This window comes from Anomalospiza imberbis, chromosome 39 (assembly GCF_031753505.1).
Source record: "Anomalospiza imberbis isolate Cuckoo-Finch-1a 21T00152 chromosome 39, ASM3175350v1, whole genome shotgun sequence".
Lineage (NCBI taxonomy): Eukaryota > Metazoa > Chordata > Aves > Passeriformes > Viduidae > Anomalospiza > Anomalospiza imberbis.
Window position 1 is genome coordinate 623,684 of NC_089719.1, and position 21,907 is coordinate 645,590.

At 50.2% G+C, this 21,907-nt stretch overlaps 1 protein-coding gene across 1 annotated transcript in view; it reads right to left on the minus strand.

Annotated features, from left to right (window-relative positions):
• LOC137464210 (zinc finger protein 850-like) overlaps positions 1–21,907 on the minus strand; it is a 711,331-nt gene that overhangs the window by 465,964 nt on the left and 223,460 nt on the right. Inside the window, exon 3 of the mRNA XM_068175519.1 lies at positions 3,801–3,809. Within this exon, the coding sequence (XP_068031620.1) occupies positions 3,801–3,809 (9 nt within the window). The remainder of the gene's footprint in view (positions 1–3,800; positions 3,810–21,907) is intronic.

The following is a 21,907-nucleotide window of genomic DNA, read 5'->3' on the forward strand; positions in this document are numbered from 1 at the left end:
TCCATGTTCCCTCAGTTCCATGGGCCCCACAGTGTCCCAATGGTCCCTCTCTTCCATGAGGCCCTGAGGTGTCACAATGCCCCCTTGGTGACACGAGGCCCTGAAGGGTCAGAATGGCCTCCATGGTTCCATCAGGCCCCAAAGAGTCATAATGGTCTCTGAGTCCATGAAGCCCCGCTGTGTCACCATGGCCCCTTGGTTCCATGGGCTCCAGTGGTGCCACAATGATCCCCTTGGTTCCATGAGGTCCCCACAGTGTCACAATGATCTCCATGGGAAGGAAAGAACCGAGCCCCAGTGTGGCAGGGGCAGCCACGAGAGGCCAAGGCTAGCCAGACTTGATGGTACAGGCAGATTTTGGCTGGGAACAACCTTTGGATATAGGGAATTTTAGAAGTGGAATCCCAATTTCAGACATGGACACCTGGAGGAGAAGCACAATTCTTTTCCATACCAAAAAAAGCACAGAACACCGGTGTTTCAGGGGCAGATGAAAGGTGGCCACCAGAGGCCTAGGCCAGCCAGACCTCTCTGTACTGGTAGCTTTTGTCTGAAAGCAACTCTTGGATATAGGGAATTTGGGAGCTGGAACCCCAGTTTCAGCCATTTCTGCATAGATAAGAAGGACGGTTCTTTTCCATAGGACGGAAAGCACAGAGCCCATGTGTTTCAAAGGCAGAAGAGGAGAGAGGTGGCTCCTGGGAGGCCAAGCCAGCCAGACCTGTTTGTCCTGGCAGCTTTTGTCATGGAGGGTTCCTTGGATATATGGAATTTGGGAGGAGGAATCTCAGTTTTGACCACGGACCCCTTGAGATGAAAGACGGTTCTTTTCCATAGGAAGGAAAGCTACGAGCCCCAGTGTTTCGAGGCAGGTGAGAGGCAGCTCCCAAGAGGCCAAGGGCACCCAGACCTGTCTCTCCTGGCAGCTTTCACTTGGGAGAAATCCTTGGATGTACGGAGTTTTCGAGGTGGAATCCCAGTTTTGGCCATGGGCGCCTGGTCAGGATGGATGGTTTTTTCCCATAGGAAAGAAAAGCACAGAATCCAAGTGTTCTGGAAGAAGATGAGAGGTGGCCATCCTTAGGCCAAGCCAGCCAGACCTGTCTGTCCTGGCACCTTTTGTCTAGGGGCTATCCTTGGACACAGGGCATTTTGGAGGTAGAATCTCAGTTTTGGCCGTGTGTGCCTGGAAAGGAAGAGGCATTCTTTTCATTAGGAAGGAAAGCACAGAGCCCCAGTGTTTCAGAGGCACATGAGTGCCAGCCCTCAGGAAGCCAAGGCCAGCCAGACTTGCCTCCCCTGGCAGCTTTTGTCTGGGAGCTATCTTTGGATATAGGGAATTCTGGAGGCAGATGCCCCATTTTGGCCATGGGTGCCTGGTCGAGATGGATGTTTTTTTCCCATAAGAAAGAAAAGCACATGGTCCCAGTGTCTCAAAGGCAGATGAGAGGTGGCCCCTGGGTGGCCAGGGCAGCCAGACCTGTTGCTCCTGGCAGATTTTATCTGGGAACAATCTTTGCATATAAGGAAATTTGGAGGAGTAATCCTGGTTTTGGCCCAAGGTCACTGGAGGAGAAGGCCAGTTCTCTCCCATAGGAAGGAAAGCCCAGAGCCCCAGTGCTTCAGGGCAGGTGAGAAGCAGCCATCAACATGCCAAGGTCTGCTGGACCTCTCAGGTGGTCCCCTGGAGGCCCAGCCAGCCAGACCTGTTCCATGTTCCCTTGGTTTCGTGTGACCCCACAGTGTCACATTGGTCTCCTTGGTTCCATGAGGCCCTGGAGTGTCACAGTGTTCCCCTTGCTTCTGCAGTGTCACAATGGCCCTGTGCTTCCACGGGGCCTTGCAACGTCACAATGGCTTCGTGGTTCCACAAAGCCTGATGTGTCACAACGGCTCCTCTGTGACACTGCAGGCTCCACAAGGTCACCATGGACCCTTGGTTCCTTGGGACCCCCGTGTTCACAATGGTCTCCTTGATTCCATGGGGCAGCACAGTGTCACAACTGACCCATGGCTCCATGAGGTTCTGTAGTGTCATCGTGGTCACTGTCAGAGGCTGGATGAGATCGATGTCCCCAGACACCTTGGGATGCTCGGAATGCCCGTGTGGGGCCAGGAGCGGGTCAGGCCTTGGTTTGTGGTGGGACAGAGCCCCGCCCCCAGCCCTGGCCTGCCACAGCTGTCAATCACATGGAAGGGGCGGTGTTAACCCAGCTCTGATTGGCTGAGCTGTCAGTCAATCACACAGCATGCAGATCTGATTGGCCCAGCTGTCAATCACACACCAGAAGCTGGTGCCTAACCTGGCTCTGATTGGACAAGCAACTGGCAGTCCCACCCCAGGGGCGGGCCCATGAAGGCCCAGGGGTTTAAAAGCCGGAGCACGAGGCCAGCCCATGGTCTGGATCCTGCCTTCTCCTGGGGTTCCTCTGTTAATGATGCTGGAACCTGAGCAGTTTGTATCTATGTGTGTGTCTTCCTATAGATCTTCTGTCTTTCTGTTGTTCTCTATTTCTTCTTCTTCTAATCCTGCTTACCTGGAACATTTTTGGGTAACTTATCATCATAAGGGTTAAAGGTTTTTAGGTAAAGTGGGCTAAGTTAACAAAGTAATGCTATGGTAAGAGTTTTATGCTGCAGTGGATGTTGTATGAAACCCTTTGCTCAAGTTCCTTGATTGTCTATATTTTGTCAGTAAAATTTTGTTATTTTGATCTCTTAGCTCTGTTGGTTAGAGCATGGTGCTGGTATCACTGAGGCTGTGGGTTCAATCCCTGTGTGGGCCATTCACTAAAGAGCTGGGTCCCTTCCTACCAAGAAAACTCTTTCATCTGGCCATGGTGAGAATATCTGGTTGGTGTTTCTCCTGTGCACCAAACTCAAGTAAAGAAACCTTTGGTGACCCCCAGCATTTCAGTGTTCTGGGGTGTTACAGCCCTGCAGGCTCACAATGGCCTCTTGTTTCCATGAGGCCCCACAGTGTCACACTGGCCCCTTGGTTCCATGGGCCCCAACAGTGCCACAGTGATCCCCTTGGTTCCACAACTTCCCACAGTGTCACACTGGCCCCCTGGTTCCATGAGGATCTGGAGTGTCACACAGGTTTGTGACATTTGTCCTTGCTGCCCCTCAAATCCCACTGTTGAGAGCTGGCATGAAAAGTGCTGCATGCACAGCGGAGAGTCCTGGAAGGTGTTGGCAAGAGCATCCTGCGGGAACAGGGCTCTGGCTGGAACAGCCTGGTTTTGCTGCAGTGACCGCAGGCAGGAGTTGAGGCAGGTGAAGAGGCAGCGGGCAGCTTGTGTTTGTAGAGGGCCTGGGGCTGCCCCTCTGAACCTCCACCTGGAAACGCACTTGGGAGAATATGAGCTACAGCTGGAATGCCTGTCCTGAAAGGACCTGAAGTCATTCAGCCTTGCCAGCTTTTCTTGAGAGTGTGTTGATGTTCCCCAGGACAGCTACACATTTGGGGAAATGCCTTTGGAGGAAAGGGGCTTGCTTCTCAAGGAAAGTGCTTCCCAGGGAGCTCACAGCGAGGCAGGTGCAAGTGTCCTCCTTTGGCTCTCTGTGGTCCTTTCACTGCCTGAGGCCCGTTGCACTTGGCAGAGGGGCAGGGCAAGGGAGAAGGCTGTGAAGAGCAGGTTTGGCATCCGCCTGGACCTGCAGAGACCAACCCAAGCACCTGCAGCAGGGTGTGTTCCCCCCTTTGGACAGAGGCGTGAGCAGGAGCATCTCTGTCCAGCCGTGAGCCCCAGAGCTCTCTCTGAGAGCTGTGAATCAAAAGGCCTTTACACACACACTTTTCACCTCTTCCCTGTCTGCTGTGTTTCAACTCTTGGCAATGTGCATGTGGCTCTTGCTTGGTGGAAGCTGCTGTGGCCCAGGGCCAGCACAGAGCTGGGCTGGGTGGGCCAGGCAGCATGGAGAGTCTTGGCTGATCTTGGTGTGTCCCTGGCCTCAGAAAAGGCTGGGAAGGTTTGCCTCCCAAGGCATCCTGCTCATTGGCTCTCCCTGTGCACCCTGGAGAGAACAAGGTAGGCATTTCTGGCAGCTGGGCATCAGCAGGCCTGAAAGTGGGGGTGTGTTGTGGAGCGAGCCCAGCTGAGATACCCTGAGAGGAGCCCAGTGCTCCTTGCTCCCCTGTGCTGACACGTGAGTGTTTGTCTGGTTTCGGGATGGCCCTGGCTGTGTGAGGGGTGCTACGTGGACACGAGACAGCCGGTCCTGTCCCGCTGGGTCCCAGCAGTGCCTCACAGCAGTCCTGCATCCACGTCAGGATGCTGGCCAAGAGAGGTCCTGGAAGCTGAGGCAGGATTTTAAGCTTGTGCAGGTGCCTACAGGTCAAGGCCAACGGTGTTCCCTCAGGATACAGCAGTCCTGAGGGGTCTCCCTCATTCAAACAAATCAGCTCACAAATGCATTGTCAGCCAAAAGCCCTTTTATTGACCTGGCAGGAGGGCAGGGGTCTGCACCCACTGAAATGTTTCTTCACCATGTATAAATTTCAGTGGGTTGATGTAGGAGTTGTATCAAAAACACCATCCATCTTTACACTGCTGAGGTGATTCCATAGGCAGGCGGTTAGAAATACATTGTGTCAGATTCCCATACTTGAAGCTGATGTCCAGGCCCTGGCCAGGAGCGGTCTCAATGCCCCAAAGCAGCACAAAGTCTTCCTCAGGGCTTCCCTGCACACGGCTGATTCCACACTTGCCCTTAGTTCTTCTGGTAGACTGTGTCTAAAGCTTTTTGTCAGGTCACTCTCATGTCAAGTTAGGCCACCAGGTTTTTGTTATGCTAACTGCTGCTAAGTACTTAGGTATGTCTGTGCTAATTACTTGTTTACTCATGTGAATTGCTTGTGCTTACTTATGTCAAACCAAGGCCTTGTTCCATCCCCAAAGGTGCCTGAGGCCACCCGCTCCTTGTGGCACCAGTTGCTTTCCTGTGGAATGTTCTACCTCCCCGAGGGTAAAGAGGGAGCTGCAGAAAGAGCTTGCCAGGCTGCTCTCCATCCTTTCCCAGCACTCCTGGTGAAGTGGAGAAGTCCGAGCTGAGCGCAAAGGTGCAAATGGAACAGCTGTGCACAGGAAGGCTCGGTGGGAAGGATGATCCAGGATCCATAGGCCTGGCAGCCTGAGCGTGCTCCAGGGGAAGGCCTTGGAGCAGATCCTCCTGAGTGCCATCCCACGGCACCTGCAGGGAACCAGGGCGTCTGCTGGAGGGTGGGAAAGCTGGGACAGGGCAGCAGGCTGGGCTCCACTGGGATCAGCAGCAGCTGGAAATATCTCTGGGCATCTCCATTTTCTGCTGCTGCTCAGAAGAAACAATGAAGTGTGTTGAGAAGTTCTGGCTTCTCTTTCTCCTGGTGGATTTTTTCATTTGATTTGACATTCCAGAGGCAATTTCTGTGATGGCCTCTGTCAGTTGATTCAGCGGCAGCAGCAACAGGGCTGTGTTTGAGCACTGCAGAAGTGGCCTGTGCAGCTTTAATTCTCTGTGACTTAGTGCTCAGGGACTTGAGAGCATTTCAAGCTAATCATGATGCCTGTGACAAAAAGTCTGAGTTTCCTGTCACAAAAGCACTCTGGGTAGCACTGACAAAAAAAACAGAGAGCCAGACCAACCCTTGGTATCCCTCCATTTCCAGCTGCACAGGGAAAGGTAGAAGAATTCAGAGATGCTGACAATGAAACTGAAGTCTTCAAAAAGGCCACTTTATTGTTCAAGCATGTTGGAAGTTTGATCACCCTGAAACAGAGGAAGCTGAAATGAGCAAAGGGCTCCTGTGTGGGACCCGCAGGTCTGACTGCACTGGGGCACAGCGAGCCCTGTTTTCCCTAAGGGCTCCCCAGTGTTCAGGCTGAGAGCAGGGTCGAAGATGAGGCAGCAGCACAAACCGGACCTCAGTGAAAAAAGGCTGAGCAAAGTTCAGCCAACAAGGAGAAGTATTTTTGGGGGGATTCCTAATAAAAAAACATAGGAATGACACGGAAATCTTTCCCGTCTTGTCAATATCTTCTTTCAATAGTCCATGATTCCCAGAGTGAAGAAACGTCCAACAGCAGCTCCATCAGCCACTTCCTCCTGCTGGCACTGGCAGACACGCGGCAGCTGCAGCTCCTGCACTTCTGCCTCTTCCTGGGCATCTCCCTGGCTGCCCTCCTGGGCAACGGCCTCATCATCAGCGCCATAGCCTGCAGCCACCACCTGCACACGCCCATGTTCTTCTTCCTGCTCAACCTGGCCCTCAGCGACCTGGGCTCCATCTGCACCACTGTCCCCAAAGCCATGCACAATTCCCTCTGGGACACCAGCACCATCTCCTACACAGGATGTGCTGCACAGGTTTTTTTTTTTGTCTTTTTCATGGGAGCAGAGCTTTCCCTCCTGACCATCATGTGCTACGACCGCTACGTGTCCATCTGCAAACCCCTGCACTACGGGACCCTCCTGGGCAGCAGAGCTTGTGCCCACATGGCAGCAGCTGCCTGGGCCAGTGGCTTTCTCAATGCACTGCTGCACACAGCCAATACATTTTCCCTGCCCCTGTGCCATGGCTATGTCCTGGGCCAGTTCTTCCGTGAAATCCCCCAGATCCTCAAGATCACACTGCAAACTCAGAGAAGCTGGGCTTATTGTACTAAGTGCTCTTCTATATTTAGGCTGTTTTGTGTTCATTGTTTTCTCCTATGTGCAGATCGTCAGGGCCATGCTGAGGATCCCCTCTGAGCAGGGACGGCACAAAGCCTTTTCCACCTGCCTCCCTCACCTGGCCGTGGTCTCCTTGTTCCTCAGCACTGCAGCATTTGCTCATCTGAAGCCCCCCTCCATGTCCTCCCCATCCCTGGATCTGTCACTGTCAGTTCTGTTCTCAGTGGTGCCTCCAGCCCTGAATCCCCTCATCTACAGCCTGAGGAACCAGGAGCTCAAGGCTGCAGTGTGGACACTGATGACTGGATGGTTTCGGGAACATTAAACTGCTGGCCAATTTCTGCAAAACACTTCTAATAAATGTCGTCTTTGATACTTCTTGTTGTTTTCCTTTTGTAGGTTCTTTGTTTTATATATTAATGTTGTCCACAAAGAAACGTCAAGAGCCCCTGTTTGCATTGCACACAGCAGGCGGGAGCACTCCCATGCTGCTGCTGTGGGGACATGAACCTGAGGGAGCACAAATGCCATCAGCCCCTGGGGCCAGGAAAGGCTGGGGGACGCCAGGGAAACCACTCAGCTTTTTCCTGGCCTCTGCAGCCAGCCAGAAAGTTTGTTCCCATCAGCTGGGAGTTTCCTGTCCCATTGCAGACGTTGCTGCTCAGAGCCAGGGCTGCCTGGCAGCCACCCCCAAACTGCCCGGAGCATTTCCTTGGCTTCACCTTTGCTTTCTTTAATCTTCCTCCTACAAATTTATTTCTCTTCCTCACCCCTCTTCCTCCCCTGTGCACAGCCCATCCCTGTTTGCCCTTTACTCTCTGGCCCCACTCCCCATTCCAGTTCCTGACTTGGCACCATGGGAACAGCCCTTGGGGAGCAGGATCATCCCACAAGTGCTGCAGGAATTGTCTGCAGGCTCCTGCAGTGCCTCGTGCTGCTCCCTTGCCAGAGGCATCCCAGGCCAGGGGGGCACATCTGGGCTGCTGTGTCTGGCTGTGGGGCTGCCTGTTCTGGGCAGTGAGGAGGGGCTGCAGAGGCTCTGCAGGACTGACAGGATGGGCTTTGGGGCTGTGAGGAGGAGCTGAGGGACCTGGGCTGCTGGAGCTTCTGAAGAGGAGGCCCAGGGCTCCTCCTGCAACTGCTCCAAGGGTGGTTTCACAGAATCCCAGAATCAGCAAGGCTGGAAAAGACCTTGGAGATCATCAAGTCCAACCTGTGCCCTGACACCGCCTTGTGTCCCCTGAGCCTCCTCTTCTCCAGGATCAACAACCCCAGCTCCCTCAGCCACTCCTCACAGGACTTGTGCTCCAGACGCCTCACCAGCCTTTTTGCCCTTCTCTGGACATGCTCCAGCCCCTCCAGGTCCTTCCTAAATTAGGGGGCCCAGAACTGGACACAGCACTCGAGGTGCTGCCCAACCAGCGCCGAGCACAGGGGAAGAATCACTGCCCTGGTCCTGCTGGCCACACCATTCCTGATCCAGGCCAGGAGCCATTGGTCTTCTTGGCCACCTGGGCACACTGCTGGCTCATGTCCAGCCTGCTGTCCATCAGTCCCTGCAGGTCCCTTTCTGCCTGGCTGCTGTCCAGCCACTCTGTCCCCAGCCTGTAGCTCTGCAGGGGTTGTTGTGGCCAAAGTGCAGGACCCGGCACTTGGACTTGTTAAACCTCACCTTGTTGGATTTGGGCCCTGGATCCAGCCTGTCCAGGTCCCTCTGCAGAGCCCTCCTGCCTTCCAGCAGATCAACACCCCCAGACAACTTGGTGTCACCATGGTTCCATGAGGCCCCGGAGTGTCCCAATGATCTCCATCATTCCATGAGGCCTCCCAGTGTCACAATGTCCCTCTGGTGCCACTAAGTCCCTTGGATCCTTGGGCCCTGCAGTGTCAAAATGGCACCGTGGTGCCCCAGGGCCCTGCAGTGTCACAATGGATCCTTGGTTCCATGAGGTCTGGCAGGGCAGCAATGCTCTCCTTGGTTCCCGCTGTCTCCCACACCTCCCACTGTCAGGCTATAGAAGGACACCTGGCTGATGAAGGGGAGTGGGAGTGGGTACCTACTCGAGGAGGTAATAATAAAAATCCCTCCCAAAGCCCTCTCCCAAGCCAGGGGCCACTTCAGAGTCAGTATGATCCCCTGGATCTGGAGAGTCAGCCAGATGGTTTAGAAGAAAACTATCTGCCCAGTGAGCCTCCCAATCATGATTCATCTGTGAGACAGATCAGCACCTCTAACATCAAAAAGGAAAGAAGGGTAATCGTGGTGGGTGACTCCCTCCTGAGGGGAACAGAGGGCCCCATATGTCGACCAGTCCCGCCCCACAGAGAGGTCTGCTGCCTCCCTGGGGCCCGGGTACGGGATATCACTGACACACTGCCTGGGCTGATTCAGCCCTCTGATTATAACCCACTGCTGATACCCTGGGCTGGCAGTGATGAGATTTGAAAGAGGAGTGTCAGAGCAATTAAAAGGGACTTTAGGGCATTGGGTCAGGTGGTTAATAGGACAGGGGCACAGACAGTCTTTTCCTCAGTCCCTTTGGAGTCTGAGAAAAATGGTGAAAGCAATAGGAGAGCTCACATTATCAACGAGTGGCTCAAGGGTTGGTGTCATTGGCCAAATTTGGGAATCTTTAATCATGGGGCAACTTTTACAGCACCTGGCCTGCTTGGACCAGATGGGCTCCATCTTTCTGTGAAGAGCAGAAGAATTTTAGCTCATGAACTGGCAGAACTTGTTGAGAGGGCTTTAAACTAGCTCTGAAGGGGAGGGGATGCAGCTGGGTTGTCTGGAAGCAGGCTCGTGGGTGGTAAGCCTGAGTTAGGGGTGAAATCAGCAGCCCAGCTGAGGTGCATGTACACCAATGCACACAGCATGGGTAACAAACAAGAAGAGCTGGAGGCCATGGTGCAGCTCCAGAGCTATGATGTAATTGCCATCACAGAAACAGGGTGGGACAACTCACATGGCTGGAGCGCTGCACTGGATGGCTGCAAGACAGGAAAGGGAGAAGAGGTGGAGGGGTGGCCCTTTACATTAGGGAGGCTTTTGATGCTACAAATGTTGAAACTCATGATGATGGAGTTGAATGTCTATGGGTGAGACTTAGGGGGAAGGCCAACAAGGCTGACATCCTACTGGGAGTCTGTTATCGTCCACCCAGCTGGGAAGAGGTGGACAACTCATTCTATAAGCAGCTAGAGAATGTTTCTGGATCATCAGCCCTTGTTCTTGTAGGTGACTTCAACCTGCTGGACATCTGCTGGGAACTCAATACAGCTGAAAAGAGGCAGACCAGGAAATTTTTAGAGATTGTGGAGGACAATTTTTTGTCGTAGCTGGTGAGTGAGCCCACCAGGAGAGGGACTATGTTGGATCTGCTCTTTTCAAATAGAGAAGGGCTGGTGGGAGATGTACTGGTTGGAGGTCACTTGGGGCACAGTGATCATGAAATTATAGAATTCTCAATATTTTGGTGAAGTCAGGAGGAACACTAATAAGACTCTTACATTGGACTTCTGGAGGGCAGACTTTGGCCTATTTAGGAGACTTTTTCAGAGAGTTCCTTGGGAAGCAGCCCTTAAAAACAAAGGAGTTCAGGAAAGGTGGGCAAGCTTCAAAACAGATATCTCAAGGGCTCAGGAACACACTGTCCCCGTGTGCCGAAAGATGAGTCGATGAGAGAAACATCTAGTGTGGATGAGCAATGAGGTTTTGAAGGAACTTATAAATAAAAAGAGGATGTATCATCTTTGGAAGGAGGGGCAGGTCTCTCCAGAAGTATTTAAGGGTCTTGCTAGGGTATATAGGAAAGAAATTATAGAAGCCAAAGCTCCGTTTGAACTTAAAATGGCAGCTTTTGTAAAGAATAATAAAAAATGCTTTTACAAATATATCAATGGTAAAAGGAAAGGTAAGACCGACCTTTGTTCTTTATTAGATGTGGAAGGGAATTTAATAACTGCAGATGAGGAGAAGGCAGAGGTGCTTAACGCCATTTTTTGCCTCAGTTTTTAGTGAGAAGATGATTTGCCTTCGGGACAACTGTCCTCCTGGGCTGGTTGATGGTGCCAGGGAGCAGAATGGTGCACCCATTATCAGAGAGGAGGCAGTCAGAGACCTGCTGAGCTGCTTGGTTGTTCATAAATCCATGGGACCAGATGGGATCCACCCCAGGCTGATGAGGGAGCTGGCAGATGAGCTTGCCAAGCCGCTCTCATAAGGTCATGGAACAGTTCACACTGAGTGTCATCACACAGCACTTGCAGGATGGCGAGGGTGTCAGACCCAGCCAGCAGGGGTTTAGGAGGGCTAGGTTGTGTTTGAGCAACCTGGTCTCCTTCTATGACCAGGTGACCCTCCAGGTGGATGCAGGAAAGGCTGTGGATGTGTCTATTTGGAATCCAGCCAATCCTTTGGCACTGTCTCCCACAGTACACTCCTGGAAAAGCTGCAGCCCACGGCTGGGCCAGGAGCACTCTGTGGTGGGTTGAGAACTGGCTGGATGGCCGGCCCAGAGAGTGGTGGTGAGCGGTGCTGCATCCAGCTGGGGACAGTCACCAGTGCTGTCCCTCAGGGCTCTGTGCTGGGCCAGCTCTGTTCTATATTTTTATTGACCACATGGATGAGAGAGAATTGAGTCCTTCATTAGTAAATCTGCAGATAGCACTGAGCTGGGAGCGTGTGTCCATCTGTTGGAAGGTAGGAGGGCTCTGCAGGGACACCTGGAACAGCTGGATAGATGTCAGAGTTCAATAAGATGAAGTTTAATAAATCCATGTGCCCAGTCCTGCATTTTGGCCACAATAACCCCCTGCAATGCTCTAGGCTGGGGACGGCGTGGCTGGACAGTGCCCAGGCAGAAAGGGACCTGGGGGCACTGGTCGACAGCAGGCTGGACATGAGCCAGCAGTGTGCCCAGGTGGCCAAGAAGGCCAATGGCTCCTGGCCTGGACCAGGTATGGTGTGGCCGGCAGGAGCAGGGAGGTCATTCTTCTCCTGTACTTGGCACTCGTGTACTTGGCATTCTTCCCCTGTATTGGCAACGTACCTCGAGTGCTGTGTCCAGTTCTGGGCTCCCCAACTTAGGAAGGACATGGAGGGGCTGGAGCGTGTCCAGAGAAGGACAACAAGGCTGGTGAGGGGCCTGGAACACAAGTCCTGTGAGGAATGACTGAGGGAGCTGGAGTTGTTTATCCTGGAGAAGACTCAGAGGTGACCTTATCACTCTCCACACTCCCTGAAAGGTGGTTGCAGTCAGGTGGGGGTCGGTCTCTCTCCTCACAACAACTGACAGAACCAGGGGACAGTGTCTTAAGCAGGACCAAGGGAAATTTAGGTTGGATATTAGGAAAAAAGTTTTTTATGGAAAGAGTGATAAAGTACTGGAATTGTCTGTCCAGGGAGGTGGCGGAGTCACCATCATGGGATGTGTTTAAAAAAAGACTGGATGTGGCACTCAGTGCCATGGTTTAGCTGAGGTGGTGTTAGGGCATGGGTTGGACTTGATGATCTCAAAGGTCTCTTCCAACCCAGCAATTCTGTGATTCTGTTATTGTGTGACATCACAGACCAGGTTGTGACATCATATAGTTGGCTGTGACATCCCAGGTTTATTATGTGACATCACAGAGCAGGCTGTGACATCAGAGCATGCCTGTATGACATCACAGAGCAGAGCAAGCTGTGAGGTCAAAGAGTGTGCTGTGACATTATAGGGTGGCTGTGTTCCATCACTGAAGGTGTTGTGACATCACAGGGTGGGTCTGTGAGCCCACAGAGGTGCTGTGTGACATGTTAAGTGAGTTCTGCTATCACAGAGCAGGCTGTGACACCACAGAGGAGGTTGTGATGTCACAAAGTCAGCTGTGACATCACAGGCTGGCTGTGTGACATCACAGAATGGGCTGTGAGGTAACAGAGACGACTCTGCCATCATAGAAAAGGGCTCTGTGACATCACAGAGCAGCTGTGTGATGTCACAGAGAAGGCTGAGACAATACAGAGTGGGTTGTGACATCACAGAGCTGACTGTGAAATCACAGAGCAGGCTGTGACATCACAGCGAGGCTGCATAACATCACAAAGGTGGCTGTGACATCATAGAGCTGGCTGTGACATCACAGGGTGTCTGTGACATCACAGGCTGGGCTGTGACATCACAGGGCAGATTTTGTGTCATCACAGAGCAGACTGGGACCTCAAAGAGCAGGCTGTGACATCACAGGACACCTGTATGAAATCACAGGAGGCCTGTTACATCTCAGAGTGGGCTGTGTGACATCACAGAGTCTGTGTGACATCACAGGGGCTGTGTGAGGTCACTGGGGAGGTCACTCCACCCCAGCTCCCCCTCCCAGTTCCCCCAGAGAAGTCCAACTCTGCTCGTGCACAGCGGGGTCCCCTGTCCCCCCGGGTCCCCCCGCCCCCGGTGCCGCAGCCTCCCCCAGAGGATGTTCCACGAGATCGACCCCAGAGCCTGACACGGGGATGGGGGCTGGGGCTGTGGGGGGTGGGACAGGGGGACAGGGACTCCCCGGCAGCGTCCCCGTGTCCCCCAGGGCCAGAGCCTGGGCCAGGGCTCCTTCACCCTGTTACCAACGAGGGCTTGAGAGCGCTGAAAAAATCCCCAGCAAGGGATCAGCAAAAACCAGATTTAATATTAAGTGACAGCACCACAAAGTTCCTTGGCAAGAGTCACTCTGCTCCTGACTGGACACTTCAGGCACACCAAGGAAACAAAGAAACAACAAAACCAAACAAACTCTCGGCAATCAAATGAGAAATGAGCTGAGACCTGGGGCTTTCATTGCTATGGAAAAGAACTCTCCTTCTCATCCAGGTGCTCATGGCCAGAACTGGGATTTCACCTCCAACACTGCCTGTTGTGACAGACTGGAGGAGATTGTTGGCTGGAAACATTTCATGTGTGGGGAGGAAGGGGCAGGTCCAGCCTTGCCCTGCCCTGGAACCCCAGCCCTGCCCTGCCCTGGAACCCCAATCCCCCCAGAGCCTCTATCCCAGCCCAGCCGTGTCTGCCAGTCCCTGGCACAGCACAGGCAATGCTCCACAGCCACCTCTGCAGCCCCCAGCCCAGCTCCTGAGTGACCAAATGACCCCAGGTCCCACCTGGGGGAAGGGCCCAGGAACACCAAGGGGTATTTAAGGCTGACCACAAGGCAAGCACACATCTTGACCCTACCTCCTCTTGGAATTTCCATCTGAACCAATGCTGGAATCCAGGAGTTGGTAGCTGAGTTTGTGCTTCTCTGCATCTTATTTGTCTTTCTCTTTCTGTGTCTAGTTCTTCTATTTTTGTCCCCTTGCAAATTTTGATTAACCTAAAATTGAAAAGGCTTAGAGTTTGTGAATTTGAATGGGCCAAGTGAATGCATTGAAAAGTGTATTTTGTTCATTGAATGTCACGCTAAACCTTTTGCCGAAGTTTCTCTGATCTTCTAAAGTTGCCAGTAAAGGCTGTTTTGTTGTTTTGAGCTCATGAGAATCTCTTGTTGGTATTTCTCCAGTGCATCCAACTCAGAGGACACAAACAATTGCAATTCCTCTTACATGTCTCCTTGAGAGAGTTGTTTGGGGGATGGGAGTCAGGGCTTGTGTGTTCTGCTTGGCACAGCCCAGGCAGGGCTTTCACAGCCACATTCCACACTCCATTTCCCAGCTGGAGCCGCTGGTGCCTCTGAGTTCTGCTGCCCCAGCCCCAGGGACGCTCTCCTTGTCTGCCCATTCCCCCACGGTCTCTGGGCAGGGATGGCCTCAGTGGGGGCTGCTGACATCCTCAGCAACTTGGAGCGCCCTGGAGCCACCTCCGGCCATGGACGGCGGCCAGCGGCGGGGAATGCCCCGGGGTGAGGAGGGAGGACACCAGCAGAGCATCCCCATGAGCCAACGACGAAGACAGTGCCAGGATCAGGCAGAAGGAGCATGGACCCCCACCGGAACATCCTCCAAAGGTAAGGTGTTTTCCAAAGTAAAATTGGCAAAAAATCTTATTAAATTCTGTGGCTGATCTTTGCTGTTCCCACGGGTCGCTCGCCACCCACACAAATCACAAAGTTCCCCCTCAAAAGTGGGACTGGGAGCACACAGACCCTTCCCCATAGTCTAGGGACCCCCAGAAGGCCCCTCCCTATGGACTGGCAACCCCAGAAATGGGGCTAGGACCTCCAGAGAAACCTCCCCATTAACCTAAAACCCCCCAAAATGGTGCTGGTACCCCCAGAGCCCCATCCTCATGGGACTGGAACCACCACAGACCCATCTCCATGAACCTACAACCCCCAGAAATGGGAGAGGGACCCCCAGAGACCCCTCCCTATGGGCCTGGGATCCCCAGAATGGGGCTGGGACTCCCCCCATGTGAGACCCGCCCACTCCCCGCCTTGGGGTGGCGGCGTCAGAGACCCGGGAGCGCCCCGGAGCCACCTCTGGCCACGGACAGCGGCGAGGAATGCCCTGGGGAGAGGGGGGAGGACCCCGCCAGAGCATCCCATGGGGCAGTGAGCACCGAGAGCGGCGGAGCATCGCCCTGGAGCGAGGACGATGGAACCGGGAGGACCAGGGGAACCAGCGGAGCATCCCCGGGGCTGAGGAAGGAGAACACTGACACAGCATCCCCCCAGGGTAACGAGCATTTAGGGATTTTAGGGATTGTAGAGTGTAGTTTAGTATGTCACATGGGTGAGAAGTTTGGGATTTACAATTTTTAGCATATTGTAGATGGGTACAGGAGCTGTCACATCTTCAGCAGAGGAGGACACACCTTCACCAGGAGCTGTCACAGCTTCACCAGGTGTTGGGGAATGGCTGCAGGAACAGGGTCATGGATTGATGGAACAATTGTTCCAGCAATCCTCTGTTTGAGACCCCAGACCTGAGCTCTGTGCCTGGGAGGAGCTCTGGCCTGGGAACAGCATTGTGTCTGGGTCTGGGAAACAGCACTGTGCCTAGCCTAGGAACAGTACACTGTGCATGTACAGATAGCAAAAAAGCAGCATATCCTTGAGATATGAGTTGTACAAGGATAAGACGCGCCGTCTGGGGAAGAGCTGCCGGCTTGCAAGGTACAAAGGCTGCACTTAAGGGTCAGATTATGGAAAGCGAAGTAGCTCTTCAATTACTTACAGAAACGTGATTTAGCTGACATAGATTTAGATAAAGATCCGCCAGCTTTGTACACCTATGGTCGGGCTCAAGGCTTATTTAAAGCCTCGGAGGATCTCTTTGATGAGAAAGAGTGGCGTGGATTAGAGAACATTCTTTAGTTTAAGGTGATTGATGATGATAAGGCTGCCCAAAAGCTAATGAGGTCGTGGTGATCAGTCATAAATTGTTTGCAGATGTATCAAGCAGAAAAGAAAGTTTCTGCTGTTGCTACTGCCACTTTAGAAGGGGTTAAACCAGGAATGCATTCTTTAGAGGTTGATTACAATCCTATTCCTCCAGTAAGAAATATTATTGAAATTAAGAGCAGATCGAGTGATAAGCAACCTACTGCTCCCCCTGCTTTTAATCCTGCCTTTAATGCTGCTCAGTCAGCCACAGATCCCCTCCCCGGGAATGAACAATCAGTAATAAATGGTGAAAGACTTCCACAGGCTAAAAGAAAGCAGCTGCAGGATGAAACTGTTCAGAACAGCCACAAAAGAGTTTTAGTGACATCCGCTAGTAATCCTTTTAAGCAAGAACATCCTAAAAATTTACCAGGAATACACAGAATGAATTGGTTGAGTATCCAAAAAGAAGCAATAAGTAATAAAGATTATGACGTGTTCTACTATTTCTGACATAGATTGCCAAGCTTTTCCTGTTGCTTATACACCGAATGAAGGAGGGGGAGAAACAACCAATTATCATCCTGTGGATTGGAAATTGCTTTCACAATGGAGAGCCACAGTTAATGACTGTGGGCTACACGGGGAACCTGCAAAGCAAATGCTTAATTCCATATGGGGCTCAGGTTTACTTCTTCCAAAAGATATTAAAAGTATCATAAGAATAATTATGACACAGTCTCAGTTAATGCTGTGGCAAGCCCACTAGCATAAATTATGTAATCATTTTGCAAAGACTCCACAACAGCAGAATGACCCCTTATTTGGGATAACTGTTGAACAATTAATAAGTGTTGGGCAATTCACTACAATTGAAATGCAGGCACAAGTAGGGGCTAAAGTATGAAAAGCTACCATACCATTAACTAGAGAAGCAATCTCCAAGGTTAGGACAAAACCAGTATCTCCTTCTTCTATGTCTATTAAGCAAGGCAGAAATGAGCTTTTTACTTCCTTTGTGGATTGGGTGACCGAAGCTATCAATTTGGCTAATGTACAAGACTTCATGAAGAGAACCCTATTACGACAGGGTGTTTTAGAAAATTGTAATACCTCTACTAGAAGTATTCTTAACACAATGAGCATTGATGCAACAGTGGAGGAAATGCTAGAAAGAATGTCGAGGGTTCCTGCAGGTCCTCAGGCAATGTTAGTAGAAGCACTCAGGGATGTAGGGGAAGATTTGGTGCAAGCCCAAACACACGCCTTTGCTGCCCTGACTCCATTACAACCGACAAATAAGTTTAAACAACAACCTCGTATAAAGTGTTACCGGTGTGGGAAAATGGGACACTTTTGTTGCAACTGCAGAGAAAAGACAGTATGGTGTAACAAATGTTCTGTGAACTCCCATTCCACTCAAGTTTGTAGGCGATCAAGAAACGCAACACGGAGCGCGAAGGGCCGCGGCGCAAAGATCCCAATGGCGGCTCCCGTGTGTAATGCTCCAGACAACTGCAGCCAGCCAGCTCTCTCCAGCCAGCCACCAGAGGGAGCCTCAGCCTGGACCTGGCAACCACAATAAACATTACCCTGATTGATCAAAAGCCTGTAAAAATCCCTGCTGGGGTCAAGGGACCGGTAATGCACAAAGATAAACCTTGTGGTGCTCTTCTTTTAGGTCGATCATCTGCTGGTTTGAAGGGTCTTTTTGTGTTACCTGGTGTTATTGATGCTGATTTTACGGGTGAAATTCTTATTGTTGCTATGACATTTTATCCTCCTTTGTTTATTTCTAAGGGCAGTAAAATCGCTCAGCTAGTGCCTACATTACAGTTGACAGAAGCTGCCTCGACCACCATACAGCAACAAAGGGTGTCGGCAGGATTTGGACCTACAGGAGGTATGGCACTTCTTTGTCTTCCCATGGAGGAGCGGCCCAAAGCTCCTGTTATTTTGGAGAATGGTCATCAAAAGCTGCAGCTAATGGCACTCCTCGATACTGGAGCAGACATCACTGTCATCAGCAAGGACTGTTGCCCTACCTCTTGGTCACTTTCCCCTATGATTGCTGGGGTTGAGGGGGTAGGGTTCTGCTTCAGTTTGCCGCAGTAAGGACAAAATTAGTTTATTACTGGATGGTCGCACTTGTGTGCAGTTTGTTACTGTTATGCCATTACCACCTAAAGTTGAAGCATTAATTGGCAGAGATATCCTTATACAATTAGGAGCTCGCCTGGTGACAAAAGATCGTTTTTAGTAGCGGTCACTACTTGGGCTTTCCCGATCCACCTAACCTGGAAATCTGATGATCCAGCATGGATCGAGCAGTGGCCGCTAAAAAGAGAAAGCCTGCAACAAGCACATGTTCTAGTTAATGAACAATTGAATCAGAGGCATATTAAACCTTCTACTAGTCCGTGGAACACTCCAATATTTGTAATCAAAAAGAAATCTGGTAAATTTTGTTTGCTTCATGATTTACGTGCAGTCAATGCTCAAATGGAGGCAATGGGGGCACTACAGCCAGGCCTCCCAAATCCAGCCATGTTACCTGAGGGCTGGAACCTCCTTATCATTGATTTAAAGGACTGTTTCTTTACAATTAGCATCCATCCAAATGATACTAAATCATTTGCACTTACATTACCTTCCCTGAATTGTGAGGCACCTGCAAGTCGGTATGAATGGGTGACCCTTCCTCAAGGAATGCGCAACAGTCCTACACTGTGTCAATTTTTTATGGATGCTGCCTTACTGCCCATTCGAACTGCTTGTCCTGATATGATGATATACCATTACATGGATGATATTTTGTTTGCACAGGAAGCTCCATTTACTGCTCAGCAAGAGGCCTTTATTTTCACAGAACTACATAATCACAATTTATGTGTTGCCCCAGAGAAAATTCAATGTTCTGCACCCTGGAAATATTTGGGCTGGGTAATTTCTGATATGCACATTCAACCACAAAAGGTTGCCCTGCAACTCGATTTGCACACTCTGCATGATATGCAGCGATTTATGGGTGACATTCAGTGGCTCCGTCCAGTTGTTGGTATTTCAAATGACGAACTTGATGAATTAAGACCATTGCTAAAAGGTACAGATCCCACTGCACCTATTCAATTGATTGATAGGCAGCGTGCAGTTGTGGCAAATATTGCTGATACTGTGGCCCAAAGAGCTGTTGATCGTAGAAATCCTGACTTACCTATAGACATTACTATTCTGTCTCATCCAAAACACCTTATGGGTGCTCTCACTCAGCAGTTAAAAGGTAAAAGAGGAAAACAGCAGGATACAAAGGCGTTAGAATGGGTGTTTGGACCTTTACAGCCTAGCAATTCTATTCAACCACGCGTGGAGGCACTTGCACTCTTGATTCGAAAAGGCCGGAAACGCGTGGTACAGATTACAAGGGAAGAGCCACAAAGAATTTTTGTTCCGATAAAACAGGCTGATTTAAACTGGTTTTTGCAACATTCTCCTGAATTACAAGCTAGCATTTTAGACTCTAATGCTGAAATTCAATTGTTACCATTGTCTTCACCTATTTTACGTTGGGTGTCCCCACAAAATTGGCTATTACAGCCAAAATATTGGGAAACACCATTGATTAATGCTGTTACTGTGTTTACAGATGCAGGTCGCAAATCTCGAAAAGCTGCCCTTACCTGGAATGAACAGGGGCAATGGAATCATGTCATAATAAAAGGACAAGAATCAGATACTCTACAGACATTGGAACTTTCAGCAATTGTGTGTGCATTTTGTCGATGGATGCATGATCCTATAAATGTTGTGTCTGATTCTTTGTATGCAGTTGGGGTAACGCAGCGTATTGAGGATGCTCTGTTATGAGAAGTGCAAAATCAGCGCTTGAATGCACTTTTCGCACAGTTGCAGTCTGCAATACGACAAAGATCTGCTCCATATGCTATTTTTCACATCAGGAGTCATAAGTGGGTGGAAGGATTAGGGGAAGGTAATGCTCATGCTGATAGACTGGTGTCAATAACCGTGCCTATGGACAATTTCACAAAAGCACGCAATGCCCATGCCTCGTTTCATCCAAATGCAAAAGGGCTACAGCGTTGCTTTGATATTACAATGGAAGAAGCCCGAGGAATTGTCAGAGCATGTCCAGACTGCAGTCATCACAATGGACCGGGTCTCAGCCTGGGGGTAAATCCTCGAGGTTTAGGCCCTAATGAATTGTGGCAAATGGATGTGACTCATCTAGCTGAATTTGGGCGTTTACGTTATGTCGATGTAGTTATTGACACTTACAGTCATTTCATTTGGGCTTCTCCACAAGCTAGAGAAAAAGCAGTTCATGTCATCCAACATTTAACACTGTGTTTTGCTATTTTAGGGGTACCTGGAGTTATCAAAACAGATAATGGACCTGCATATGTAGGGAAGAAAGTTAATCGCTTTTTGCAATTATGGGGTGTTAAGCATGTTACAGGTATACCACACTCTCCCACAGGTCAAGCCATTGTAGAAAGGGCAAATCAAACTTTAAAACAATACCTTGCAAAATTTAAAACAATTACTGATCCACAGGAGAGATTGGCAAAAGTGTTGTTCAATTTAAATCATCTTTGTATATTTGGAGTTCATGATATGCCCCCTGCATTTGTACATGGGACACTTGCAAAACAAAATGGTGCAGAAAAATCAATAACTGTAATGTATAGACATCCTGCTACAGGGATTTAGTCAGAACCAGCACCTGTAAATTATATGGGTAGAGGTCCTATATGTGTATCCACACCTACAGGTCCCTTGTGGGTTCCTAGCAAGTGGACATGTCCAGCTACAACACGGCCACCTCCAGCACCTCCACAGCCACCGCTGACACCTCCGCCGATGAACGAAGGCTCCGCCGATGATGACTACGGCTTGAGCCTATTTGTCAGGAACTAAATGATGTTTTAAAGACTAATGTTCTTTGGACTAAGCATAACCTAGAAGGAGGACACTATTTCTAGACAGAATGATACCTTTGATTTTGCTACTGTTAATTTTGTTATATGCTGATGCTTGGGTTCCTACACAACCAAAACCAAATATGGGTCACTTTGGCTAATTTGACAAACCAGAGTACTATCTGTCTGTCTTTATCTTCACCTGGAAATCCATTTTCTACCTGTCTAGTAGGAGTACCTGTCGAAAATTGGCCTTGCCGTCAGAAGATATCAACCTGTAAGGTAACACAGCCTCAATATAATGTGGATAACTGGGATTCTTGGGTTCCTTACCTTTCTCTTGCTCCTCTTGGGCCACAGGAGTTAGAGCTTTTGGGATCAGTGAAGGCTGATGCATGCATTATTTTTAATTGGACTAGTGTACAGCAACAGAATCTCAACAGCAGGTATTCGATTTCAGCAAATTCCAGCCTTCCAATATATAGAAATTCCTCTTATTGCTGTAATTACACTTCAGCACATGTCTTAGTTTCCTCTACATCTCCACTGCAGCTACCTACTGGGTATTTCCTCATTTGTGGAGATCGTGCTTGGTCTGGTATTCCTTCTAGACTTAAAGGAGGTCCCTGTACTATTGGATGACTGTCTTTATTGACACCAAATATGTCTATGATATTAAAAGTATCCCGACATCATAGACAAACAAGGTTGACCCATGCATTTCAGAGTGATTGTAGAGATGATATAAAGTTTTGGTCCCCAGGAGCAATTGTAACTGCAGCTATTTTTGTTCCTGGCGCTGCAGCAGCAAAGGCACAAGCTACACTGAACAGATTAGGTTGCTGGCTTGCCAAACAGACTAATGCTACATCTGCTGCATTGTCTAATCTTTAGCTGGATGTTGACTCTGTTAGGCACGCTACTTTACAAAATCGTGCTGCTATTGATTTTTTACTATTGGCCCAGGGACATGGTTGTGAAGATTTTGAAGGTATGTGTTGCATGAATTTGTCTGATCATTCAAA